This window comes from Cucurbita pepo, chromosome 9 (assembly GCF_057944985.1).
Source record: "Cucurbita pepo subsp. pepo isolate OVF chromosome 9, ASM5794498v1, whole genome shotgun sequence".
NCBI lineage: Eukaryota > Viridiplantae > Streptophyta > Magnoliopsida > Cucurbitales > Cucurbitaceae > Cucurbita > Cucurbita pepo.
This window is the reverse complement of record NC_141806.1, coordinates 13,292,415-13,319,522: the sequence shown is the minus strand read 5'-3', so window position 1 is coordinate 13,319,522 and position 27,108 is coordinate 13,292,415. Positions and strand designations below refer to the sequence as shown.

At 37.1% G+C, this 27,108-nt stretch overlaps 5 protein-coding genes and 3 non-coding genes across 10 annotated transcripts; 4 read left to right on the top strand and 4 right to left on the bottom strand.

The window, feature by feature from the left end:
* The first annotated feature begins 4,477 nt into the window (after window positions 1–4,477).
* Window positions 4,478–11,337, top strand: LOC111802511 (ubiquitin-like modifier-activating enzyme 5). 2 transcript variants are annotated; one of them, XM_023686909.2, is made up of 15 exons: window positions 4,478–4,629; window positions 4,722–4,861; window positions 5,264–5,332; window positions 5,419–5,532; window positions 5,794–5,922; window positions 6,184–6,252; window positions 6,558–6,710; window positions 6,802–6,838; window positions 7,879–7,961; window positions 8,224–8,298; window positions 9,421–9,495; window positions 10,028–10,114; window positions 10,192–10,307; window positions 10,597–10,643; window positions 10,855–11,337. In XM_023686909.2, the coding sequence occupies exons 2-15, from the start codon at window positions 4,772–4,774 to the stop codon at window positions 10,986–10,988; spliced, it is 1,278 nt and encodes a 425-aa protein (XP_023542677.2). In that variant the 5' UTR covers window positions 4,478–4,629; window positions 4,722–4,771; the 3' UTR covers window positions 10,989–11,337. The 2 variants fall into 2 exon arrangements, with proteins under 2 accessions (XP_023542677.2, XP_086983050.1); XM_087126924.1 differs by having other exon boundaries at window positions 4,559–4,861.
* On the bottom strand, window positions 8,293–8,412 carry LOC111802790 (U6atac minor spliceosomal RNA). Its single transcript, XR_002816324.2, has one exon. It is a non-coding gene; the product is annotated as a U6atac minor spliceosomal RNA (small nuclear RNA).
* A 68-nt stretch (window positions 11,338–11,405) lies between the features above and the next one.
* LOC111802576 (Cytidine/deoxycytidylate deaminase family protein) lies at window positions 11,406–14,807 on the bottom strand. Of its 2 annotated transcripts, none has more exons than XR_015422451.1 (9): window positions 14,522–14,807; window positions 14,260–14,335; window positions 13,989–14,028; window positions 12,896–12,954; window positions 12,786–12,823; window positions 12,142–12,205; window positions 11,920–12,004; window positions 11,707–11,805; window positions 11,406–11,568 (listed from the first exon to the last, which is right to left on the bottom strand). XR_015422451.1 is itself a non-coding variant. In XM_023686997.2 (9 exons), the coding sequence occupies exons 1-9, from the start codon at window positions 14,704–14,706 to the stop codon at window positions 11,506–11,508; spliced, it is 678 nt and encodes a 225-aa protein (XP_023542765.1). In that variant the 5' UTR covers window positions 14,707–14,787; the 3' UTR covers window positions 11,406–11,505. The 2 variants fall into 2 exon arrangements, 1 of the variants encoding a protein (XP_023542765.1); XM_023686997.2 differs by having other exon boundaries at window positions 11,951–12,004; window positions 14,522–14,787.
* A 41-nt stretch (window positions 14,808–14,848) lies between these two features.
* TRNAL-AAG (transfer RNA leucine (anticodon AAG)) lies at window positions 14,849–14,929 on the top strand. Its single transcript has one exon. It is a non-coding gene; the product is annotated as a tRNA-Leu (tRNA).
* A 2,901-nt stretch (window positions 14,930–17,830) lies between these two features.
* Window positions 17,831–19,594, top strand: LOC111802535 (uncharacterized). The gene is made up of 3 exons (XM_023686941.2): window positions 17,831–17,875; window positions 17,973–18,065; window positions 18,145–19,594. The coding sequence occupies exons 2-3, from the start codon at window positions 17,979–17,981 to the stop codon at window positions 19,084–19,086; spliced, it is 1,029 nt and encodes a 342-aa protein (XP_023542709.2). The 5' UTR covers window positions 17,831–17,875; window positions 17,973–17,978; the 3' UTR covers window positions 19,087–19,594.
* Window positions 19,595–20,105: 511 nt separating this feature from the next.
* LOC111802606 (protein transport protein Sec61 subunit gamma) lies at window positions 20,106–22,742 on the bottom strand. The gene is made up of 3 exons (XM_023687041.2): window positions 22,547–22,742; window positions 22,320–22,440; window positions 20,106–20,321 (listed from the first exon to the last, which is right to left on the bottom strand). Exons 1-2 carry the CDS (start codon window positions 22,638–22,640, stop codon window positions 22,325–22,327), a joined length of 210 nt encoding a protein of 69 aa, XP_023542809.1. The 5' UTR covers window positions 22,641–22,742; the 3' UTR covers window positions 20,106–20,321; window positions 22,320–22,324.
* Window positions 22,743–23,719: 977 nt separating this feature from the next.
* Window positions 23,720–26,097, bottom strand: LOC111802568 (thylakoid lumenal 17.9 kDa protein, chloroplast). Its single transcript, XM_023686982.2, has 4 exons — window positions 25,768–26,097; window positions 25,487–25,601; window positions 25,309–25,378; window positions 23,720–24,179 (listed from the first exon to the last, which is right to left on the bottom strand). The coding sequence occupies exons 1-4, from the start codon at window positions 26,061–26,063 to the stop codon at window positions 23,956–23,958; spliced, it is 705 nt and encodes a 234-aa protein (XP_023542750.1). The 5' UTR covers window positions 26,064–26,097; the 3' UTR covers window positions 23,720–23,955.
* A 70-nt stretch (window positions 26,098–26,167) lies between these two features.
* TRNAS-UGA (transfer RNA serine (anticodon UGA)) lies at window positions 26,168–26,249 on the top strand. The gene has a single exon. It is a non-coding gene; the product is annotated as a tRNA-Ser (tRNA).
* Window positions 26,250–27,108: the final 859 nt, after the last annotated feature.

Below are 27,108 nucleotides of genomic sequence, written 5' to 3'. Positions count from 1 at the left end.
ATGTAAAGTTTGACCGAGTAAGAGTGTAAAACTCAACCTCATTTTTCAATTCCTAAATATTTAAATAAAAATTACTTATTGTCTTTATTTTTTTTTATAACATATTATATTAATATTGTAATATCAGACTGTTATATTACATTATTAACCTCGGTTACAACGGTAAAATATTTTAAATATTAGTAAGGTAGGATTGGATTCGGTTAGATTGAGTTGTAAACTTTATTTTCGTATTGGCTGAGTTGACCTAACAAAAAAAAGTTACAAATTTTTTTATTTTCTAAAAATTGAACACACGGTAGTAGATATTGTCCTCTTTGGGCCTTCCCTCAAGACTTTAAAATGGTGTTTTGTTCTCGTCCCCAACCAATGTGGGATATCACAATCAACCCCTCTTTGGGGCCAGCGTCCTCGCTGGCACTTGTTCCCCAGCGTTCTTACTGGCACATCGCCTCATGTCTACCCCCCTTCGGGGAATAACGAGAAAACTGACACATCGTCCGGTGTCTACCTCTGATACCATTTGTAATGGCCCAAGCACACCGCTAGTAGATATTGTCCTCTTTGGGCTTTCCCTTAAGAGCTTCTCCTCCAGACTTTAAAACGTGAATAGAATGAATAGTGAGAAAGAATTTTCCAAATTCTCTCAAATTGATCGAAAATTTCATCATCTGGTACGTGGGCCGACCGAGTTAGTTAAGCAGGGCATTAGGGTAGATCCAATTCATTGGCAAATGAAAAATCGATCATTTTAACCCGAGGCAAAAATGCGACCGTACATGGAAATTTGGCGATATAATAATTAATAAAAATAAAATTCAAAACATAGTTCATAGATTTTTTATTTTTAAGGAAATATTGTTGATAAATTGGCTAACAAAAAGAGAATGATTAAAGAAATGTCATGATACACGTGGCTTGACTGTCTAATTTTTCTATTTGTAAAATTAAATTAAAAGAAAAAACATTAATTTTTAAATATTATAATTTTGTAAAATTCAAGTAAATAGTCTATAACAAACCATAAATATAAAATGTTTTAAAATTGTGAGGCTGACGACAATATGTAACGAGCTAAAAATGGACAATATCTGCTGGCGATGGAGCACGAATTGTTATAGTGACATTAGAACCAGATTCTGTTGTACCAGTGAGGAAACTAGGCTTCTAAAGGGAGTAGATTGTGAGATCCCACGTAAGTTGGAGCTATTACAGTAGATTTCGAGCAGTGTGCCAACGAGGACGATAAGCCTTTAAGGAGGTAGATTGTAAGATCCCACATGGGTTAGAGCTGTTACAGTGGTATGTATTAGAGTCAAGTTTCAAACGGTGTGCCAACGAGGACGTTGGCCCCCAAAGGTAGAAATTTATTAAAATTAGTTTAAATAATAATAATATTTAAAAATATATAGAGATTTTCTAAATTAGAGATATTTATGTAGGGACATTATAATATTATTATTTTATTCAACGAGCTGAATTATTGGAATTTTAAAGCAATGGATAAGGCTCTTGAAAAAAAATATGTGGAAATTGGTGGCTCATCCCATCCTCTTAATAATTTCCATACCCACAAAATAAATTAAAAAAAAAAAAAAAGAGATATTTAAAGAAAAAAAAAGTATGGGAAATATTGTAAACTCTTTATTTATTTATTATTTAATTAAAAATGATTATAATATCACTATTATATAATATTTAATGCTTGTAATAACGCCCGTGATCTGTGACTTGAAATATGGATATTTAAGTGATTCGATTTACCAACCTAGCAAACTCGAAATTTCGAGTTGGTCTAAAATTTTTATGACACCCGAGTAAATGAATGGTACATAGATGAACCGAGACCACATCTGAATGAGAGTAGTTTTAAGGATATGATAGCTAAGAAATCGAAGTTGCTGTCTATACCAACAAGATGCACCTTCATTTTCGATTGATCATCAAAGGAATTTTAGAGTTAAACATGTTTTGCTTGGAACAATTGTATGTTGGAGTATCCTCTGAGAATTTTTTCAGAGGACAAAACATGTTGGAATGATGCATGTTGGTCTGTGAGGGACAAAACATGTTGGAATGATTCAGGTTGGTCTGTGGGGATAATTTTCACTTTAATAAGTAAGGAGCAAGTAACGTGACCATGTCACAGGAGAATACCGAGGTCATCTAGCTTTAGAATTTAGTAATTTGAAAAGAAGCAAGAATGGAAGACTGAATGTGAACATGGACAAAGGGTCGAGAATTATTACACGAAATTCGTTTGACCCATATGTTCCCCTTCCTCGAAGCATCCCCTTGGCCATCATATTAACATATTCTTAGAGGAGGTTGAATTTGACCCATAATTTAATTTTAAATTCAAAAGTTTTCTTGCCTTGTAATAAAATAAATCTAAATATCTATGTTAAAGTATTTTATCAACCAATAATGAACAAAACACATCATTATCGTTCGAAGGGTAGTGTAACGGCCCTGACTCATCGCTGATAGATATTGTCTTCTTTGAGCTTTCCCTTACCGGCTTCCCCTCAAAGTTTTAAAACACGTATGCTAGAGAAAGGTTTCCACACCCTTATAAATGGTGTTTTGTTCTCCTCCCTAACCAATGTGGGATATTATAATCCACCCCCAGCATCCTCGCTAGTACTCGTTCTTTTCTTCAATCAATGTCGGACCAGCGTTATTATTGGCACACTGACTTATGTCTACCCCAATTCAGTGAACAATTTCCTCACTGACATATCGTCCGGTGTCTGGCTCTTATACCATTTGTAACGGCCCAGGCCCACCGCTAGCAGATATTGTCCTCTTTGGGCTTTCTCTTACAGGCTTCCCCTCAAGGCTTTAAAATGCGTCTACTGGAGAAACGTTTCCACACCCTTATAAAGGGTAATATTTTAGAAAACCTAAGCTAGAAAATACATTGAAACAATCTGAAAAAAAAGCAACGTTATAAGCTAAAAACGAGTAGGCAACAACAACGAAAACCCAGGTGGGAAAAAACTGACAACTAGTCATATCCTTTAGAACATTTTAGCCTTGACAGATGTAGACATGATTTTGGTGAACGATCGTACACTCTCGTATTAACACAATATAAAATAGTAAATGCCTAGCATGTAAAAAGGGTTTGAAACGGGCATGCGGCCATGGACAATACGTCCTAGACAAGCATAACTAAGACATCTGACATGTGGCCATAGACAACACGCTTTGGACAAATTTGACCGTGACATCACTCGACCTCAACTCGGTTGACGAAATTTAAGCAAAGAGGCTAAAATAAAATAATATTAGAGACTAAAGGCTCCCATAGACACAAAAAGGAAAACTAAGTCGTTACAAACAACCAAAGTTATAAGCATTTGAAGAGTGGAGGCTTTCCATTATGGGTTCTGAACTTATAATTCAAAGTTCACGTCCTTAGCTTAGAGCCTTCAACTTGGATAATATTAAAGTTAGTCAAATTATTCCCCCCATATCATATTATCCATGGTCCAAACCTAGGGGCTATATTACATGGGATTAAAATGGATTCAAAATCAAATATTAGTTAATTTTTTTAAAAATTAATCTCGAGTGTTATAGAAGGATAAATTGTATAATCTAATCGTTTATATATAAAAATTTAAAATAAAAAAATCCGATCAACCTAACTCAATCCGAATGATTTAGGTCATTATGAACTTATTTGGATTGAACGGGATTCAAATAAATAAAAAATTTAATGATCGAGTTGTTTATGGGTTCTAGACTGAGTTGGAATTAGTTAACTTTAATTTTTAAAAATAGTTTTTTTTTTATAATACAATTTATACGTATATTTATTTAATTTTATAATTATAGTGTTGGGTTATTTATTCTTCAATATATTTATTATTATTATTATTATTTTAATTTCTTTTTTAATAAAAAAACTACCTCCTTCTTCTACGTAAGTTGTGCAGAAAAGGCCTAATCCCAAGAAACCACGAAAGTTCATAGGGTCTTTTTGTCTAGGTACAAGTAGTCCGCATCTTCATAAACAATGTCCAGATTGTTACGCCTTTCGTATGGGTCAGAACTTACTCGACAAAAAGTTTTGCTACCTCAAGACCATTATAGTTACTGTCGTCGTTCATTGGGGCTTTGGTCACCGGCTCCCTTGTCATCAGGTCACCAACTTCCTTGACGTTCTGACACTCAATAGGCGTAAGTCCCGATACATGGTCTTAATTAAATGTTTGAAAATAAATAAATAGATATTTTACGAATGAATATTTTATTTTTATTAAAAACAAAAATTTGACAAACGACCCCAACAACCCAAACTAACTAAACCCAAAAATTTTGTGATGGGATTGAGTTGGATTGAAAGTTGTTTGAATAATTAGGCAAGGCCATTTTTGTAATAAATGTGTACATATGGGGTTATTTTTGTAAAACCGTAAGGATAAAACCCAATAAAAAGCCCATTAGACTACTACGGATTGGATCTACAGAAGGCCCAATTCCTTATTGGGCCTAAATTGCAGCCCAAAATACCCAACTTTTGATCACTACTGGAAGTTGGAACAATTCTGAACAGGAAGCCGATCTGGGCAGGACGCCGGAATCTTTGAACACATTACTTCGGATTGGCAGATTGTGGTAAAGAAAATCCATTGTCGAATCGGAATTAAGAGGATACCATCTAAATCTTAAGAGTTTGTTGACTTTTCGGACTTTGGATTTCTGTATAGAAGACAGACAATTAGGAGATCCTTCTGAGAGAGAGCGAGAGGGAGCAGAAATGGAGGTGGAATTGAAAGAGATGCAGGACGATCTCGAATCCCTGAAGCAGTCGCTAACCGATGCGTCTCTTCGAGGTTCCGTTGATAAGGTATTTCTGCTTTTCAGTTCTGAATCAATTTCTTTTGATCCTGAACAATTATACCTCTGTTCTTGCTGTTTTTTTTTTTTTTTTTTTTTTTTTTTTTTTTTTTTTTTAACTGAGTCGTTTGACTGTAGAATTCTTTCTGTACAAGTTTGATCCTGTTTTGCTTGATGTGTTCTTGTGAATTTCATATTTGACTACATTCTCATTGTAATGAGAAATGATCTTTTTGATTTAATTTACGCATGAATCTGCATGTCTGGTTTGCAGTCGGTCTTAGAATTTTCATGAATATTTAGGCGTCTTTCACTATGGAGCGATAATTGTGTAATTGTAATGAGTGTTTGATTACCGCTTTCGAAATTTCTAACGCTGAATGCAATTGCTCTCCGTCTATGTCGAATTCAGCTTCAATTGCATTTAGAACGTCTCACAAATCTTTCAAAGTCAGGACCAGTTCGCCGAACGAAAGTCAAGGTATTTGTTCTATGCCTCTGTCATCTTCTTGAAATTGCAGCCTATAACTATATTGATAACGTATGCATCAAACGAAATGGTGGCAGGACATGAGTGCTGAGGTGGTAGATAGCAACCCCTACAGTAGGCTTATGGCTCTTCAGAGGATGGGCATTGTAGAAAACTATGAAAGGATACGGGAGTTTTCTGTTGCCATAGTTGTCTGTACTTATCTCCTCTTTCTTTATCTGTTTTACTGCTCAATATTCTCTAGAATTTCAATTTTTAGAAGTTGGCGCACAGAGTTATGTATCTTCCCTCACATATTATGAAATATTTTTCACTGTGGATGTATTGAAAACACAAGTTCCTATCCATAATGAAAAAACCAAGCTGCTCTATGTGTTATTTCATCTTTCAGTTTTTTTGTTTGTTTAATGCATGATGATGAATTGTTTTGTTATTTCATTCTTCACACAAAGGGAATTGGAGGTGTTGGAAGTGTTGCAGCTGAGATGTTGACGAGGTGCGGAATAGGTCGCTTGTTGTTATATGATTATGATAAAGTGGAGTTAGCCAACATGAATAGACTCTTCTTTCGCCCTGAGCAGGTAACCATTTCGGTTCATCGTCCCCCTTTCTCCCCCCGGGATCTTGTGTGGTTTAAGAATTGGGTTTCTTGCTCCTAGTTTTGATCTCATCCTGAATTTAGTTGAATACCTGTATGCGCATTTACATTTTCATCTTGCAATGCTCTTAAATGTTCTGGAATTTTCCTTTTAGTTGGTTAAGTTTTTACCCACTTATAAGGCACGGTTAACTATATAGTGGCTAGTTTGTTCACTAGCTTACCTTTCTTGAAATATTCTCAGGTTGGTATGACAAAAACTGATGCTGCAGTACAGACTCTTGTAGATATAAATCCCGATGTTGTACTTGAGGTTAGCATTTTATACAAATGCTCTATTATTTGCACCTTTATTGATGAGTAACGCCCACAGATGTTCGGTTATAGTTTGTGTAGACGAACCGATTTTCTATGTACTTGATGCATAATGAATGGAACTTTTATGTTTTTCCCCACTGTTACGTGTTCATGCTTTCATAAAGAATAGTTATAAGTAAATAGCTTGCAACATTTAAATTTCTCTTCATTTTCACTTTAATTCACAATGTTTAAATTATGGAGAATATCTGGTACATTTTGTTTGTTATTCCTCATTCTAATCAGTTCATCTTACTACAGAGCTATACGCTGAATATCACCACCGTGCAAGGTTTTGAAACTTTTATGTCAAGTTTGAGAAACAAATCATTCTCCCCAGCTAAAGAAGGCAGTGGAGTGGATCTTGTATTAAGCTGTGTTGATAATTATGAAGCAAGGATGGCTGTTAATCAGGTAAGTTTCTCCAGTATCTACATTGTTATATATATGAATGCATAAGTCTATTTACATTTACTTTGACATTGATATTTAAGATTTGTTACAGGCTTGCAATGAGCTAAATCAGATATGGATGGAATCTGGTACGCAAAAAATATTCTTATTTTGATCATTCACCTAGGAATTTTCTTTTATGCTTGGTCCTCCCTTTGTGCATTTATTTAATATAGATTTCAGTAAATTTTGCTTTTAGCAAATTATGGACATATGGCTCATGCAATTGGTTTGGTTATATTTTCACCAGCTGACTACATAACACTCATAAATGGGTTTAGAACACCTAAAATCTTAAGTTTGATATATTGGTTAAGAACAACGAATTGTATATAAGAACAAGGAATTGTATATTGATGTTGACAGAAATTTAGATGTAAAACATTCAAATTTAAGAAATCATTCATGGAATATTTTTTAAGTGTTGGTGGTCGACAGATATTCAAGGAAAACTATGGAAATCTAAAAAATTGATAAGTTGTTCGAATTTAAGCTATGACTCACCATTATTATTTTATATTAATGTTATTGATATTACAATAGTGTTAAATGTGAACTAACAAGCACATCTGCTACCATTTTGGCAAGCCTAGCAGATATTTTTGGAAGCATATGTTATGCGAGCTTCGTAGTTCAAATCTAAATGGGGCATACTGGCAACCATTCTTAGATTAACAAAATCAAACTCATCTTTATATAATTATATTTTATACCAAAAGAAAAATGTATAAAAAGAAATTTAAATTTTAAGTTTAGTCCAATTTTTAAATTCACAAAACTATTACTATTTGACATAAAATTGAATTTTTATGTTGAATAGGAAAATAACCTTTCAATTTTGTCCATGAATTTTCTGACGTGATTTGGTTAGGAACCTTTAAACGCAAAATTTTGAAAGTTTAGGGCCCTATTAGACAATTTTAAGTTCAAGAATTTAATAGAAAAAATTGAAAGTTTTGGATGTATTAAATATGTTTTGAAGTTTAGAGATTGAAGTTATAATTTAACCTGAAAAAAAATTATTACTTTACATGTATATCTCTAAGAATTTAAAAATTGGAGATTTGTTTTGGTTTTTCTTACTTTGCACGTATATCCCTAAGATTCTACAAATTGGAGATTTGTTCAGGCGTTTCGGAGGATGCTGTTTCTGGTCATATTCAGTTGCTTATTCCTGGTGAAACTGCCTGTTTTGCTTGTGCACCTCCTCTGGTATTCCTCCTCTCTCTAATGAAGATCATGAATGTTTGGAGATTTCTCAATTTTATTATAGTGACTAGATAAGCCACATTTCTATTGTTTCTTAACTGCAGTAACTTTATTTATGTGGTTCACGTGATGGAGTACTTTGTTATTTGTTCTTTGTTCTTGTTTTTCATTTTTCTGTATCCTTTCCGGATCATCTTATTATAATTTTTTTTTTTTAAGTCATTGCTCGTTGGTAAGGGTCTATTTATTTATTTTCTTTGTTCAGGTTGTAGCATCTGGCATAGATGAACGAACACTCAAACGAGAAGGGGTTTGTGCTGCATCTTTGCCTACAACAATGGTAAGGATTTTTCTTGTCATGATTTAGTTCTTAATCTGTTTGTGTTAACAGGGAAGCCTGAAGGCTGTTTCTGATTCTGTCAGGGGAGATGCAATCATCTCTCCTTTGAAACACATAATTCCTAGGTTTCTTTAAATAAACTATTTTCTAAAACCATCAATGAACTTGTTTACACGTTTAGCATTTAACAAGTAACAAAGGGGGAAATGTGCAATAATTATCTTTAAAAGAGAACTTCAAGAAGTGGCCTATTATCTTTAATACCCAAAGAAGGCAAAGGGGCATTATTCTTTTCCTCAAGAGGGGGTGCAAAATTTTCTTCCAATGAGGCATGAATAGGCGCTAAACTACAACCAACAGCTAATAATACCTCAAATGGGGCTTGATCAAGAATTTTTTTGTATAATTTTAAAAGCGCTTCAACCACAAGCTCTTCTTTCAAAGCATCTTTTAAATGCTATTCATGCAAAGAACTTCCAATAACTTCCTTGTAGAGAAAACCATAAACCTTTTTGTAGTGACATTTTTGTTTTAGGTCCAGATTATCTATTCAAGTTGGCTGATCTATTTTAAATACAGGGTATATTTTAGGACTTGTATTTGTATTTAGACATTACCATCATAGGTAAATCGCTTGTTAGCATACCAAATGTGTTTTAGGAGTCAAAAGCACTTGCAAACATTTTTTCATGTTCTTCGGTTTCATTCTAAAAGTTTTTTCAACAATTCGAAAAGCAGTTAAAATCTCAAATGTTTTTCGGGAAAGAACATAGTTATTGTTTTCTTCCAAAATATCATCCAGTAATTATATAAGGATGCTACTGTAAGTACCACTCTTGTTGGCTCTCCAAAACCCATTTTAAAATCATATGCTAGCTGTTTGTTGAGTAACTTTTTTTTTCCCTTTCCTTTTCTTTTTCTTATAAAGAAAGGCTTCTAAACTAATCGCCAGTATGTTTTACAACAGTAAGTTAAACACTAGGTCTTACGTGCAACTAGAAATCTTTCAAATAACGGAACAAAAGATAAAATACTCCTTTTGATTTCATGATTTGAGAGCCTTTCTCCATGGCATAATTCAAAATTGGCTAACGCTAACAACTTATTTGATACTATTTTCAGGGAGTTGTTGCAGGCCTATTGGTGCAAAACACCCTCAAGTTTCTGCTAAAGTTTGGACACGTTTCTCCATACTTGGTGAGTATAACTTACTCCACTAATCTTTATTCATTCAAAAAGTTGTGATAACAAACGGACACCATATTAATTGGCATTTCATTTGACCAAATATGTACTAACCATTTAATCAACTAGAAAGCTAATTAACAATTTTATTGTTACGTCTGTCATTAATTTCCTAACTCAAAATAGCTTATGTTAGAGTTTAAGATGCAGCTGTGGAAAATACCTAAAACAGTCAAGGAACCCTTCTAAACAGAAATTCCACTTCTTCATGTGGGAGGACTCCAATAAAAGATTCTACGTTTAGTTCATTTAGTTTATAGTATTTTCACTTGCAAGACTAGATGAAAGAAGTTGAAGGGTTGAACGAACTGCACATTTATGATGATGCTATGGCAATGTCTTGTGCCAAATTTTCTTAGAAAAATCTAAAACCAAGTTAATATTTTTCTGAATGAGTTGACACCCTGAAAAAAATTGTATCAAGTATGTTTATGCTTGGTTTTTCTCCCTCGTCCTTTGTTCTTACTGATTATATTCATTGCAGGGATATAATTCTCTAAAAGACTACTTTCCGACCATGGAAATGAGGCCCAACCCTCAGTGTTCAAATGTGGCTTGTCTGGAAAGACAGGTAACTGTTAACTGTTGGATAAGTCAGCTAATCTCACAGTTTCTAAATTCCTTTTGATTGTGAATAATGTGGTGCAGAAGGAATACATTATTGCAAAACCTGCACGAGATGCTGCAGCTAAGGCAAAGATGGAAGCAGAAGCATTGACCGTTGAAAAAATCCCACTGCATGCTGATAATGAATGGAATATAAGGTGTTAGTTCTGATTCCTCACTTGAATATTGTTATTTTTATTTCCAATTTTAGATTAAATACAGTTGAGAATTCTAGTTAAAAAAAGTGAGATTTTAAATTGAGGCCCTGGTTTGAACAGATAAAATCTCTGCCTTTTAGTCTTGTCAGTGCAACCGTAATACATCAAGAATTGATGCAAAATTTTACAGATTATGGATACTTATTTTCGAAATTTAACGTTAGCTCAAGTGTCTATCATGATTCAACCTTTGGTGTCTTAGGTTAATAATTAACTGTTGATTTTTCAGTGTTGTTGATGATGTTGAGATCGAAATCATGGGAGCAACCAGTTCAGGTGATCTTTTGTCCGTTTATTTTTATTTCATATTTTGTTTCTGTTCTCTTTGCCTGGTTATCAGGCATCAGCTTTGTTTCACCTGGTTATTCCATTTGATATTGATCGTAGTATTTATAGGCTTAATTTTCCAAATCAAAAGCGCCAAATGATTATCAAATGGGGCCCAATATTTCAAATTGATATCACTTTGATTTGTTTTTCCTTGCAGATGCCCTTCCAGAAGGTCTAGTTCGCGAGCTTCCAAATGCAGATGAGCAGCATCCGCCTCCCACTGAATCTACGGCCCCTTTCTTGGATGATCTTGAAGATCTGAAGAGACAACTGGAGGCCCTTAATTCTTGATCTTCAAATTATGGTCAGCTCTCACTCTCGCTATCATTTGGTATCACCATTTCGCTCCCACCTGCAAATTGAATGAGATTGATCCAGTCTAAGCTATAGTGTACAATTGCACTCTAGGGGTTCAACAGACAACCCCCCAAAAGTGGGAAAAAAGACTATACATCAAAGAGTTACTGGATACTGACTGCTAACGCTTATACACCAAAACATCTGGATTTCATTTTTATTTGTCTTAAATTTTGATACTCAACTTGTAATATCAGTAGCTTGTCACTAAAAGCATCGACAGATCGTCAAAACATGCAATTCATCTTCCAATATTGTCAAAAAAGAAATTAAATTTGAGTTCTGTCTCTGCATTTTTGGTCGTTCCTAATCCAAACCCGTGTAGGTATTTCTTTTAATCCATACATGTCAAAATGAGAAACCGCATCGTTAAAAGTTTCAAGCTTTCGATCTTGATCTTGAAGAACGTGAATCGAAATATAGGCACTCGAAGGAAGGGGTTAATACTTTTTCATGTATGAGGCTCTTCGAACTTGATCAAGATCTGATTTGACAGGGGTTGATGTTTCCTAACCTGCATTTACAATTTGAATGGCCAAATCAGTCACTAGCAAGGGTGATAAACAGCAACTTATTACTATTTCTTCATAAAGAGATAAATCATTGATAATTTGAAGTTCAGAACGACGAACAGTAACAGAGCACGACTTACTTTTACGCCAGCCATTGATAGCAATTGGTGCGAGGCAATATAAGCAACAGAATTGTTCATCCTCTTCTCAATAAAATAAACAACTTCAGAGACGCCAGACTGCAACAAAGCCCACAATTAAGTCCAACTTAGTAAAAAAGAGCATGCAATAGTGTCTATATCAGAGGTCAAATATGGTTGTTTTGGGTAGTAAATGACATTTTCAAGGCAAACCTATATGCCATTTTCTTGATGAGTACTCAACCTGAATAATTACTTTTGCACATTCGTTACAAGGGAACATGGTCACATAGAGCCTCTGCAAAGATTACACAGAGCATCAAGCAATGGGGATGGTGGTTATGAAGTAAAGCATTTAAATGTCTGTGAAGCATATAGCATTCATAAGCAGACAAGAAGTTTCAAAGAGATGTAGGGCAGGTGAAAGCAAAATACCTGTCCACTAGCCGAAGCATGATTTGTGTTTAAGATGGCATTGACTTCAGCGTGACAAACATAGCTACAAAACGGATTTTATTAAAGTCGAGAAAAACGAGATTGAGGGGTTGAAAAAAAGTGCAACTATTTTAGCATCAGAACCTATAATACAGAAGAATAGCTATAACAGCCAAAGCCCACTCCTAGCAAATATTGTTCGCTTTGGTCCGTTACATATCGGCATTAGCCTCACGGTTTTAAACCGCGTTTGTTAGGAAGAGGTTTTCACATCCTTATAAGGAATGTTTCGTTTCTCTCTCCAACGAATGTGAGATCTCACAATCCACCCTCCTTGGAGGCCAACGTCCTCGCTGGCAGAGCGCCCGGTGTCTGACTCTGATACCACTTGTAACAATCAAAACCCACCGCAAGCAGATATTGTCTACTTTGGCCCATTACATATTGGCATGAGCCTCACAGTTTTAAACCACGTCTGTTAGGAAGAGGTTTACTCATCCTTGTAAGAAATGTTTTGTTCCCCTCTCCAACCGACGTGGGATCTCACAATAACAAATTAAATGAAGTTACGAGGAAAGGCAAATTGCTCGACTTCTAGCAGACAATTTAATTGGACAAAAAAGCTTACATATTCATGAACTTACGGATACTTTGTCTCCAAAGGATTGCCGGTTTTTGATTTCTGAACACATACGAAGAGGTACTGAGATGTTTGTTAATAAGTAGAGAACTCTGGTTGCCATAAGAAACTAACCTTTGCCCAAGGAAGCTTGTCGTCAGGGCATCCTCTCGGAAATCCATTATATCCTATGCCTATCACAGATGAATAAAATTGACTTCAAATGCTTGATTATGTAAACTGCATCAACTCAATAAGAAAAATGATCCTTTGATGTTTGTAACCTATGTTAGTGCACCTATGTTAGTGATGCACTGTTACTAGTGAATGTTTGATATTTGAGTTTTATGAGATTTTAGTTATTAATGTAAAATCTATTGTGGATGTAACGGTCCAAGTCCATCACTAGCAAATATTATCCGCTTTAGCTCGTTACATATCGCTGTCAGCCTCACAATTTTTAAAACCTATCTATTAGGGAGAGATTTCCACACCCTTATAAGGAATGTTTCGTTCCCCTCTCTAACCGATGTGGGATCTTACAATGCACCCCCCTTGGGGCCTAGCGTCCTCACTGACACACCATCCAGTGACTGACTCTAATATCATTGGTAACAGCTCAAGTCCACCACTAGCATATATTGTTCATTTTGGTTCGTTACGTATCGCCATCACCTCACGATTTTTAAATACTGTCTGTTAGGGAGAGGTTTCCACACTCAAGTAGAATTTTTTAATAATTAAAAAAAAAAAAAAAAAAAAAAAACTCAATAACTCAACCCAACCCATCTCAAAAAGTAAGGTGTTGGGTTGGATTAGATTGTAGACTCTATTCGGGTTGCTCAGGTCACCAACCAAATCAACTCAAAATTTCGTGTTGGTCCAAAAGATTTCTCTAATCCAACCCAACCCAATCCAACCCGTGTATATCCCTATAATATAACATTGCAAATGTGTAGATTTCATCTCCAGAACACCTTATTGCAACACAAATACAGAAATGAAGATAACAAATTCGAAATAGACAGGCATTACATATTCAATCAATGTGCCTTCGTGAGACAAGAAGAAAAAGAAAATTTGATCTCATTTCAAGCAGAAGAACATTTAAAAGTATTTACTGAAGCTCACAATTACGAACATGGGCTATAACTTGTTAGAAACATTGATTCACATCACAACAACGAAACCAACAAAACCAGGCGTATGAACCATGAAGCAAACTTACCAAGAATGACACCATTTTGACTAACCAGGCATGCACCAACCTACACCATAGAGCAGAAATTCAAACATAGAACAACATGAACAAATAAGAGGCCACAAGTTTTGATTGATACAAAAAGAACCCTCAGAGCATCCAACCATGTAGAAAGACTAATGGCATAACACGCTTAAACAGAGAAATTTAGATATGAAAATCATTGATGCCATCGTTTTCCTCTAACATAAACACCATTTCAGAAACAGATACGAAAATCCCAGACCATGAAAATCACCTGCCGATTGGGATCCTTCGATCTTTCCGCCGACAGGAATGCAATGGCCATGAAATAGTCATCCCATGACAAATACCTGCAAATAGTTCACACAATTCTAAAATGGGGAACTTCATAAATGGACTATAATTTATGATTTAGGAATAGAAATAGATAAAATCCTGAAGACTATAAACCCTAACAATGTTAGTGGGCTTAATCGGCGGCACAAAAGCAGAGATATGCAAAAACATGAAAGCAAACACATCATAAATGTTCTAACCCGTTGCGTTTGGAGGGATCAAAAGGACACTTCGAGTGCCCGTTGTTCAAGGGAGCATCATTTCTCGACAAATCGAACTGAGATCGGTGCTTTTTAGGATTAAAGAAGAAGCGACAAGCAATGGCCGAAGCGACGGCACCGACAACGGCGGCTGTGGAGACGAGGGCAAGCTCGCGAGAATTCATGGTCCGAAAAGACTGGATCGGTAGCACCGCAACGCGACTGGTATTCTGCTGTGAGTTTCGCTCCCAAAAAAAGGCGGGAAATTCAGGAGAAGAAAACGCCTAATTTGCTGGTTTTTTATTCTGTGATAAAAAAATTTCAAAAGTGGAGATGGCCGAGTTGGTCTAAGGCGCCAGATTAAGGTTCTGGTCCGAAAGGGCGTGGGTTCAAATCCCACTCTCCACAAATTTTTTTATTTTGTTGGATTTTGTGTCGGGGTGGAATGGGGTACCGTTGTTTCTATACAATATCATGTCATTGTGGAGGTCTGTGATTCCTAACATGGTTTCTAATATGTAGTGAGTCGTGGGATAACAACCCAAGTCCACTACCAGCAACTATTGTATGTTGGAACGATATTAGGCTAGACACTGAGTAGTGTGCCAACAAGGACGTTGGGCCCTGGGAGAGTGGATTGTGAGATCCCACATCGGTTGGAGAAGGAACAAAGCATTCCTTATAAGGGTGAGAAACCTCTCCTTAGTAGACGGGTTTTAAAATCGTGAGGCTGACGACGATACGTAACGGGTCAACATGGACAATATCTACTAGCGGTGGGCTTGGGCTGTTACAAATGATATCAGAGCCAGACATCGAGCGATGTGCCAACGAAGAGGCTGAGCCTCGAAAAGGGTGGACACGAGGCGATGTGCCAACAAATATGCTGGACCCTGAAAGGAGGTGGAGATTGGGGGGTTCCACATCGATTGGAGAAAGGAAACGAGTGCTAGTGAGGACGCCTAACAGTGGGCTTGGGCCGTTAGAAATAGTATCAGAGCTAGACACCAAGCAATGTGCCATCGAGGAGCTTGAGCCCTGAAGAAGGGTGGACACGAGGCAGTGTGCCAGCAAAGACGCTGTGCCCTGAAGAGAGGTAGAAGAGAGGTAGATTGGTGTCCCACAACAATGGGAAGGGTGGTAGATAAATGATATCCATTTACTGAATTCTAATACACATTTCTGTCTAAAATAGTCAATGAATAGCTCATTCATGAATGTATTTGCATATGTATGTGTTAAACACTTTCAGGTTAGGTAGGGATGCCTGAAACTCTAGTTTAATGGTCATTTTCAGGGGGAGCTTCCCGGAAAGTACCAAATCAAAAGAAACTGGTCGTTTTCAAGGGGGAAGTTCGTGGAAAGTACCAAACCAAAATAGCAACGGTCCAAACCCATCGATAGCAGATATTGTATATTTTAGCTTGTTATGTATCATCGTCAACCTCATCGTTTTAAAACGCGTCTACTAGAGAGAGGTTTCTACACCCTTGTAAGAAAAGTTTCGTTCCCCTCTCCAACCAACGTGTGATCTCGCTATCCACCCCCTTTGGGGGTCCAACGTCCTCGAGCACATCACCCGATGCTTGGCTTGCCCAAGCCTACTGGTAGGAGATATTGTCCACTTTATCTCGTTACATATCATCGTTAACCTCACAGTTTTGAAAAGATTCGATTAGGGAGAAGTTTCTACACCCTTATAAGAAATGTTTCGTTCTCTTCTCCGACCGACGTGGGATCGCACAAAAAGATTTAAGAACGAAGAGGTGGTTGAAAGGTGAGTCGAAAGGGACAAAAACAATTAAAATAGAACATCACTAACATTAAAAGTGAGCTTTTTGTTTTGAAATTGAAATGCAGGTCTTTGTCGAGGACCAAGTCATCAATGAAATAATGTGTATTATTTAATGTCAAATTGGTGTTGTAAAAGCTTTTAAGACAGATTTTAATATTATCATATGACGATTGTCTGTTTGTAATATGTTTGCTTCAGCATTTCATAATGGCATATTCTTTCCCTTCACATTCATACAAAACCCAACTGACGTCGATGCTTCTTCTGCACGTCATAGTGTAGCAGCTCAATCCACCTCCTTTTGGGGCTCAGCGTCCTCGCTAGCACTCATTCCCTTCTCCAATCGACGTGGGACCTCCCAACTCACCCCCCTTCAGGGCCCAGCGTCCTTGTTGGTACACCGCCTCGTGTCCACCCCCTTTGAGGCTCAGCCTCCTCGTTGGCATATCGTCTGATGTTTGACTCTGATACCATTTGTTACAGCTCAAGCCCACCTCTAGCAGATATTATTCTCTATGGACAACCTTTTAGGATTCCCCTCGGTTTTTTTAAACGCGTATGCTAGGAAGAGGTTTCCACATCCTTATAAAGTATACTTCGTTTTCCTCCCCAATCAATGTGGGACCTCCCAACCCACCCCCTTCAGGGTCCACTCCGTTTGAGGCTCAGCCTCCTCGCTGGCATATCGTCTGATGTTTGACTCTGATACCATTTGTTACAGCTCAAGCCCACCACTAGTAGATATTGTCCTCTTTGGACTTTTCCTTTCGGGCTTCCCCTTCAAGGTTTTTTAAATGCATATGCCAGGGAGAGGTTTCCACACCCTTGTAAAAATGTTTCATTCTCCTCCCCAACCAATGTGGGATCTCACAATCCACCCTCCTTTAGGGCCCAGCGTCCTCACTGGCACTCACTCCATTATCCAATCGATGTAGGACCCCCCACCCACCCCGCTTGGAGGCACACCGTCTCGTGTTCACCCCCTTCATCCAGTGTCACACCGTCTCATGTCCACCATCTTCCTCATTGGCACATCGCTCAATGTCTCGCTCTAATATCATTTGTAACAACCTAAGCTCACCGCTAACATATATTGTCCTTTTTAGATTCTTCCTCAAAATTTTTAAACGCATATACTAAGTAGAGGTTTCCACACCCTTAAAATGATTATTTTCCGCTCATCGAATGAGTTTGGCCAAGTCTTCTCAACTACACCAAATATATATTGTTTATGTTCTTCCTAGTGGCCTTTATTAATTCATTTAGAAGCCAATTATACATGAACAACAAGTCTTTCTCAGTTTGACTTCTTAATTGCTACCCATTTCTCCCTCTTCCTCCATCATCTCTGCTATCAAATCTTCCATCATTTCATACATGGTATGCTCTCCTCTGCTCCTCTGCTACTCTGCTGCAAGCCCAAGCTAGCTTTTTAAGATCAAGCAATAGCCTTTATGACAGTGTTCTTCTAAACAGATGATCATAAACCTTGTAAGAAACAAATTTGAAGATTGAACAAGAACATTGAAGAAGAATTTCGTGTGCTTATTGGATCTCAGGTATGGATTTCTGGGTTCATCCTCTCTCTCTCTCCTATCTTTTTCTCTCTCTTTTGACTCAAATGGCTGATGGGTTTTCTTGTTTTCAATGAATTAGGCCTTGATGGAAGGTCAAACTCAAGATTCAACCAATGTCACAGACATCAAGGCATCTACAGATGTTTTCAGGCCAAGTAGTATGGGAGTGAAGGTGAATCTTCATGATGAACTCTTAAGAACATTTCTCATGTTTCTTGCTTGAATTTGGCTGAATTTTGTGTTTGATACAGAAAGCTCTTACAATGATACCTCCTCATATCATAGCAGAGGCGATTTCCACCATCACTGGCCTTGATCTAAGATGGTCAGGTCCTATAACACCAGCAGAAAGGCAATATGTAGAACAATATGTATTAGCCAAGTATCCACAATATGCACAACTAGATGGAGAAAAGATAGATCTTTCTTGCCTTTGCATCAACGAGGAATCAACGGATCAAACCACGTCGGATGATTGGCGAAAGTCGCCGAGAAACATCCCGAGAGAGCCTTCGACACCGTCGTTCGGAAGCAACCTTCCGAACTTGGAAGGAACCCCATTGGAGCCATCAAGATTGCTAGATATTCTCACCATGAAATGTTCATTTCCAGGGAGTTTCATATCAATTCCTGAAATTCAAGCTCAAAACAAAGTTTTGAAGCATTGTGGACTGCCTGATGAAGAGTATCTTGTTCTGTTCATACCAAGTTATAGGCTAGCCATGATGCTTGTAGGAGAAGCTTACCCTTTTTTCAGAGGGAATTACTACATGACAGTGATAAGAGATGAAGGAGATTGTATTAAAGAGTTTGCAAGTTTCAAGGAGTCTAAAGTGATAGAAGCACCGGAGAGTTGGTTGGATTTGAGGATTAAAGGATCTCAACTTAGTCAGTACTTTAGAAGGAAGTGTAAGCATAGTCCAAAAGGGTTGTTTTCTTATCCAGCTGATGTAAACGGGACTCGATACTCGTTGCATTGGGTGTCGGAGGCTCATCGGAACTCATGGCACGTGCTTCTCGACGCGACTGCTTTTGTTGTTGGTGGGGAACGTTTGAATCCTCTTCTACATAGGCCTGACTTTGTGTTGTGCAGTCTTGATAATACACATGCAAATCCTTCTAGGATCATTTGTCTTTTGATTAGGAAGACATCGTTTGATACTACAATGGCAGCGTCCCAAGCTGCTGAATGATGAGTAGTTTGTTTGTCATGTGTTTCGGCTTCATTGTAATATCCATTGTATGGAACTGTTACGGATTGAAATTTCCTTAATATATATATACTACGTAAGTTTGAACGGTTTCTTGTAATTGAAGCATCATGATGGCTACAATCAGAGTTGGAAGGGCTAGCAAAGCTAAATCGAGCTAGTTATTATATCATCATCAGTCTTACGGTTTTAAAATTCGTCTACTAGGGAAGGATTCTACACACCTTTGTAAAGAGTGTTTCGTTCACCCATGTGGGATCTCGTTCGTCTTTGTTGGCACACCGCTCATGTGAGATCTCGTTCGTCCTTGATGGCACACCGCCAAAGTGGGATCTCGTTTGTCCTTGATGGCACACCGCCCACGTGGGATCTCGTTCGTCCTTCTTGGCACACCGCCCACGTGGGATCTCGTTCATCCTTCCTGGCACACCGCCCAGTGTCGAGACTCTAATACCATTTGTAACAATTAAACCCACTACCAGCACATATTGTACTTTGAACTTATATTGTACTTTTTGGACTTTTCCTTGTCTTTTTTGAGTTTTCCTTTCTGAACTTCCTCCTCTCAAGGTTTTGAAACACGTTTTTTAGGGAGAGGTTTTCATACACCTTTATAAAAAATGTTTCGTTCTCCTCTCCAAGGATCCCAAATTTGACAACCAATGAGTTGTTTCGTTTCAATAGGCAGCAGGCCCTCCGAGAAATTGTTTTGGATGACGTTTCACAGGTCGATAGTTGAGAAATGGTTCTTTTACTTCAATAGGATGGTAGTGCAAAAGGGGATAGTTTGCATTAGGATTGTGATGAATATCAAGCTGGTAATCAGGACGATAATTTTGAACCATAATGATAATGCTCGTCCTGAACCACAATGATGATATATTGTAAAGAACAATACCCAGCTGCATATCGATATGCATAAATTTGTTATCCACACCACCATTAAATTGTTGAAGATTTCTGCTACAGGCTAAGTATTGTTTAGAAATTTTATACCCAAGTAGAGAAAAAGAACATGTTATAACATTGAGATATAAATAAAGCTCTTTAATATGAAAAGAAAAGTTTCCACATATCCTAAGGTTCACTCAAATTTACGCACGCAGATTTAAAGTTCGAAAGGAGAGCTAATGCTAAGTATTCCTCAGTGAACACAGATTGTACTAAACCGTGACTGCCAGCCGCTAGACGCCATCACCTACGTACTTCATCGTGACCTGAAAATCCATTGGCAAAACAAAATTAGGGTCTAATTAACCGACGACATAAGCTTTTGATAACATTCAACACGATTTGACTTATTGAATCCGTGCAGGGGCTGAAAGGGAAAAAGAAATGATGGGGTTGTTCTATCCTTGAAGGCATATAAGAACACCAAAACAAATTTTCATGAATGATGCTGAAGGAGGGAAGACAAGCAGATCTAATGTGCGGAACATCAATAAACAATCACAACTTGAACAAATTAAGAGGAAATGAAGGTCCCAAAATAATGCAGTAAACATGCAAGCTACACCTTTATAATTATCACTACGGACTAGAAAGAAGTGCTTTAAGGAAAGTAAAAAGAGACGTTCTTAATTTCCAGAACGAACACTCGCTAACTCGATCTTTTTTAAAGGAACTATTTACTCAAAGGGAGCATTTGAGCAAGCAAGAGTCTGTAGGAGCAGGTCTCTGAGTCAGCAAGCTTGGGCACACCTTGACAATTCCTTGTTCCTGTCTAAGCCCACAACATTGAGTTACGGTAAGGGAACTCGTAGGATATTCAATTCGACTTAGGTGGTGACCATCGCTTAAAATCTTTCCTCTCTAAGTCGACTTAGATACATGACTCTCATAGACAACTAGATCAATCCAAGGTTGTTTATTTTAATGCATGGTATACTAATATTGGTCTCTTTCTCACATAACTACCACTAAATCCTTCAGTTTTGTAAATTCCAAACACAGGCTTCCAATTCCTGCAAACTAATTCCGGAGTTTCTCACTTCCAACCTTTTGGTTTCGGTGTTTGTTAGCAAACTAAACACTACTTTAACAGATACTCCCTGCTTCAATATCTTACACTTATAGCCTCCACCACTTTCCATCTCCACGTCATTTTGATCCAACATTCAAAAACTATCTACACCAATAGAATGGCTAGATTCTAGCGACATGTTGCTACAGAAGGTATCTAGAAACAGTAAAAACCTTGTTCATTCTTTCAGTGGAAGATGAAGAACGGGTAAAAAATGAAAAGAAGAATAAAGGGGTGAATGAGAGAGGAAATGAAGTTGGAAAAAATGGTACACCTCTCATGGGCGGAGCTAGAAACTTACTTAAGAGGGGCAAATTTTTACATCCTAACGTTCTTTACATATAATCTTTTAACAAAAACTAAGAGGGGCAATTGCGCTCCTTCCATATTGGCTTGCCTGCTGTCACCTCTAATCAACAAATGTTTTTCAAATGACTAAGAATAAATGTGCATGCACACAGTGAGATGGGCAGTAGATGAAATGCTAACATCCACAACCAGTTCAAAATATACATACCTCACCGCTATCCGGTACATAATTCCTTCCCAAAGTTTCTCCGAGAACCATATCAGACAATACGCCAATTATGATGTTCATAAAGTTTCAAAGAAGTGGAAGGTAAGAAGCAAACTACCAAGGAAAGTTAGAAAATTACAAAGTCAATAGTTTAATATACAAAGAAGATAAGGGAACAAACTAGATTTAAAACATTGAAACCACATCATCTGAAGGACGGCACTAAGAAAGATTCATTCCAACAGGGATAGAAGCCTAGGAGTTAGCTAACAGAATGCTGCTTCTATAAAGTTTCCTAGCGATTCTCAATGGCAACCAAAGTAATCTAAGAAAGGGAAACAAACGCAAATCCAGAGCTAGAACGTCTTGAACATTAGGAGCAATAAGATATAAAAGGCATCAATGTGAGTCGTGCGATCTTCAATCGTTTGGATCCGTCATGCACGAAGATATTTCATAAGAATCGATAAACATTGCATGCGCGTGGATCGAACAAAAATTTAAGAAGGAATAATCTCATCGTAACGCTCATCAACCAAAAATTTCACGAAGCAACCTTCTTTCGCCGATCCGTCCGATAATAGCAAACAACATCGACAGTAGGAGCACAATGCAGAACAAATACAAGCCAGATCGAAAACGGAAAAACATAGATCTATTAAATTGGATGCATACCTAATCTAACCAGATCCGACGATGATGTTGTTGATCGGAATAAAGATTAGCTTCACAAAGAAGCCTACGAATCCCATCACAACGAAACCGATGGCGGTACGGACGGCAACCTTAGTGAATTCTACACCACCACAACGTTGAATGAGTAAAATTGAAACAAAAAAACAAAATCTATATCCTCGATTAAATCAGATCCATGCAAAACAATATCAAAGAAAGAAACATACCTTTTCGATCGGGTTTGTGACATCTCTTAACGAGACGAACGCTGTCCTTAGCGAACTCTCTGAGAGGATCAACGACAGAATCTACGGCATCCATTACTCCTTGTTGCGAAGGGAACGTCAACAGAACAACAATCGAAATGTTCACCGAAATTTGGTTTCGCTTTTGATGGGGTTATGGCCGCGTGGAGGATTAAATACTTTGAGGCGCGCGCTGCAAGATTAGGGATTCATTGGGTCAAAATTGATGGACTGTCGCAATATTTGAATTCCCGAAAGTACCCTTGAATCATCGGCTACGGTGGGCTTCTTTGGGGCTAAAGTACGGTAAATAATGATACAAAAGATTATATATATATATAATAAAAATCACCTATGGTCAACGGTCATGGAATTTATGTTTGACTTAAAATTTATACTGATTTACTTCTTAATGTGAAAATTATTATTCAAATTTAATGAAATTTCTATAATTAGAAGTTTATTAGGTATAAAGTTATAAAGTCAAAATCATTAAATAATAAAATTTGTACATTTAATTTTTTTATGGAAATTTGTACCATAGAAATTAAATTTTTATTTTTGTAAAAGGTTAATTACCATAAATATTTTTAACCTAATGATTTTTTTAACCACCCGTATACTTTTACTCTTTTATTTAATTATTTAGATTATATATATAATTTACATATTTTTAAACTTTTTATAAAGGTGTAGAAATCTCAACAGACATGTTTTAAAACTGTGAGTATGATAATGATATGTAAAGGACCCAAACGAACAATATTTACTAGCAGTGAGCTTGAGCTAGGTTTTATACAAATGGTGACCCAAACGAACAATATTTACTAGTAGTGAGCTTGGTTACTAGCAGTGGGCTCGGGCTGGGTTTTATACAAATGGTGACCCAAACGAACAATATTTACTAGTAGTGGGCTTGGGTTGAGTTTTATACAAATGGTATCAGACCCAGACATCAAACGATGTGCCAGCAAAAACGCTGGCTCCAATGAGGTGGATTGTAACATATCACATCGGTTGGAGAGGGGAACGATGTCAATTGGAGAGGGAAATGGAGGATTTCTTATAAGGGTGTGACAACCTCTCCCTAATAGACGAGTTTTAAAACTGTGAGGTCGATAACGTTACGTAACAAGCAAAAGCGGATACAGATAGTGACTAGAATGCTTGTCTAAAAAAACAAGACATTTAGACATGTGTATTTTCACTTCAAGGGTAGTTTTGAAACATTAATCGAATGTCAAGAATAATAATACAACGGTTGGAAGATGTCTTAACCAATGGAACCGAGCTAAACTCGAGCTCATCATACATATGAGCTCATCAAGTGTAGTGACTACAAAGGAATGGGAAGAAAACAAAGAATACAGAAGAAACAAACAGGATTTGGATTAGTCAACCATAGATTCAAAGGTTGGAGAATACCAATCCAACTCTTCTATGATCTTCTTCATTCGTTCTTCCTGTCCTTTGGAGTCCCCTAAAGCAGTTGTGAAAGGATACACATAAGTCACTTTTGCTGCCATTATCCTGTAAGCAGCCACATCTCCTCTCACCAAAAACTCAATCACGTCCCGCCCAAAGTTCCCATCAACCTCAGCTTCCATGTACTGACCTGTGATAATCATGGATGCATGTTCTTGTATAAGGATCTCTATCTTATGCGTTACGCTCGAGATATTAACATGAGATCTACACGAGAGGAAGTGACATCTCATGGGATTCAAGCTAAATTGTACGAAATTTATGTCTTCTAATAAGTTCTTGAACTACAAAAATATCTAATAGGCTTACGAGCTTAATAGGGTAAGGAACTCTATCTTATGCGTTAGGCTCGAGATATTAACATGAGATATACACGAGAGGAAGTGACATCACATGGGATTGAAGTAAAACTGTACGAACTTTATGTCTAATAAGTTCTTGAACTACAAAAACATCTAATAGGCTTATTGTAACAACCCAAACCCACCGCTAACAGATATTATCCGCTTTGACCCATTACGTATCGTCATCAGCCTTACGGTTTTAAAACACGTCTGCTAGGGAGAGGTTTCCACACCCTTATAAGGAATGTTTCGTTCTCCTCTCCAACCAATGTGGAATCTCAAAATTCACCCCCTTGGGACCCAGCGTCCTCGCTGGCACACTTCCCAGTGTTTGGCTCTGATACCATTTGTAACAGCCCAAGCCCACTGCTAGTAGATATTATCCGCTATGGCCCGTTACGCATCGCCGTCAGCCTCACAGTTTTAAAACGTGTCTACTAGGAAGAGGTTTCCACACTCTTATAAAGAATGCTTTGTTCTCCTCTCCAACCGATGTGGGATCTCACACTTATAAACTAAAAGTGATTTTGTATTTAATAGGTAACAAATAAACTTTCGCTTTTGTGCCAAATGTACATAATTTTCAAGACTTTTAAAGTTTGAACACAAACTTGAAACATGAACAGTTCCATTCATTGGACACTTTTTACTGTTTAGAAACTTACGAGATGTCACCTTGAAAGTTTAAGGACCTATTAGCTACGTTTTTAAGTGTTTCGGGATCAAAACAAGGATTCACTTCTATCACTATGTCAAAACACTACGAAATTCAAAAGAATAACCTAGATAGGTTGGCTTACTAATAAACAGAGTCCAATCTCATCTCTATCTCAGCAGTTCAATAAGAACATAGGGAGGTATATCAATTTGTAATGTAAATTTCAAATAAACTATTGATAATTTCAGTTCAATTACCATATGGGGTATCTTCCACCATCTGAATCTTTGCATTCCTCTGCGTTTCAAGGATCACTTCCTGCAGCTTCTGCAAATAAACGAAGTAGAGCAGAATCATGAAAGACAACACTATAAGAAGCCACTAACGTAAAACAACATTCAAGCAAGTGATACAGAGCTTTAAGAGAACTAAAACCTGAATCGGATTCCCAGTAAAACTCTCAGGAATGCTTAAAGGGAAAGCAAACGATGACGATTTGGGGTTTGTAGAAACACACGACGGATTGATCGAAGGACAGGGTCTAATCTTCCTGCAATATCAAGACAACATGTAGCTAAATTATCAATGATTCAGTTAAGAAGACGAATGCAAAATTAGGGCAGAAAGAAATTGGCGATAGTTCATGCTGTGAGCGAGACAATCAAGAGAAATTACAGAAGAAATGCAGAGATTAACGAGAAGAATTGAGAGCGTACCCGTTTTCAAGTCCGATTGGTAAGTCCTTGGATTGAGAAAAAGGAGTGGTGGGAGAAAGGGGAGAGGAGAGGGAGTTGAAGGAAGGGATTGCGAGGGAAGGAAATGGCGAAGTGAGGGTTATGGAGAGGGCGAAAGAAAGGAGATGAGAGATGAAAATTGGTTTGTGATTTGAATTTGGAAGAGCCGCCATGGAAGGAGGAGAGGTTCGATTGAGCACGGCGGAGAGGAACTGGTTGTTGTTGCTCTTCTTCTTCCATGGCGAAACCAGGGCGGGGCGAAAATGGAGCGAACTCATGTTTCGTTCTGTTCCTCAATCGCATTGCCGCCTATCCACGTAATTGAGATAAGCTAAAAAAATAAAATAGATTTTAAATTAAAATTTAAATTTGTTAACAAAAAGTCGATATGTCCGAGTGGTCAAGGAGACAGACTTGAAATCTGTTGGGCTTCGCCCGCGCAGGTTCGAACCCTGCTGTCGACGGTATTTTTCTTTTTATTTTCTTTTTCTTTTACTTTTTAACTAGACAGCGTTCTTATGGCGAAAAGAAATTCTCTAATATTTTTTTATTAAAAAAATTTTAAAACATCCTAATAAATCAATAAATATTTTATATCATTAAATATAATTTTTAAAAATTTTAAATTTCAATAATATAATATAATCTTTGATATATATATATATATATATATATATATATATATAAGTCGTTACACAAATCTCTTTCTTTCAAATAGGTTATCCCATATCAGCCGGCCAATCAACAAACATTTGAAGAATGACCGACTCGTTTTTGAGCCTACGAAAGAAAATTCCATTAGAACATATAACAAAGGCGTGAATGGGAGAATGAATACGATACCATAAGGAGGAATTCCTCGTTCTTCCAAGGTCGTCCCTCTCATCGTGAGGAATTCCTCTATCTCATCACTTGAAAATAGTTTTGAGAAGGAGAAATGACATGAGAAAGATGCAGTGGAGTTCATCTCGGAATCAATAAACCGAATAGGGTAGAATTTCACACTAAATCTTACTAAAGAAGTGAGAAAGTGCTCCGCGATGAGTTGCATCGCAGTCTCAAAATGGAAGCTTTTCGCCTTTCTTAAGATAGCACAGAAGGTCTTTTAGGGCCAATTCATATATATATATATATATATACATATATACACACATGAGCGAAGCATGTCGAATGGAGCTTGTCTCTACATGTTAAATCAAGCTATTTAAATTAAATAATAATTTATTTATTTTGAGAGTTTTATTTATTTATTAAATAATATAAATTAAATTGAAAAGGTATTATTTGATATTGATTTATTTTAAAAATAAAATAAATGATAAG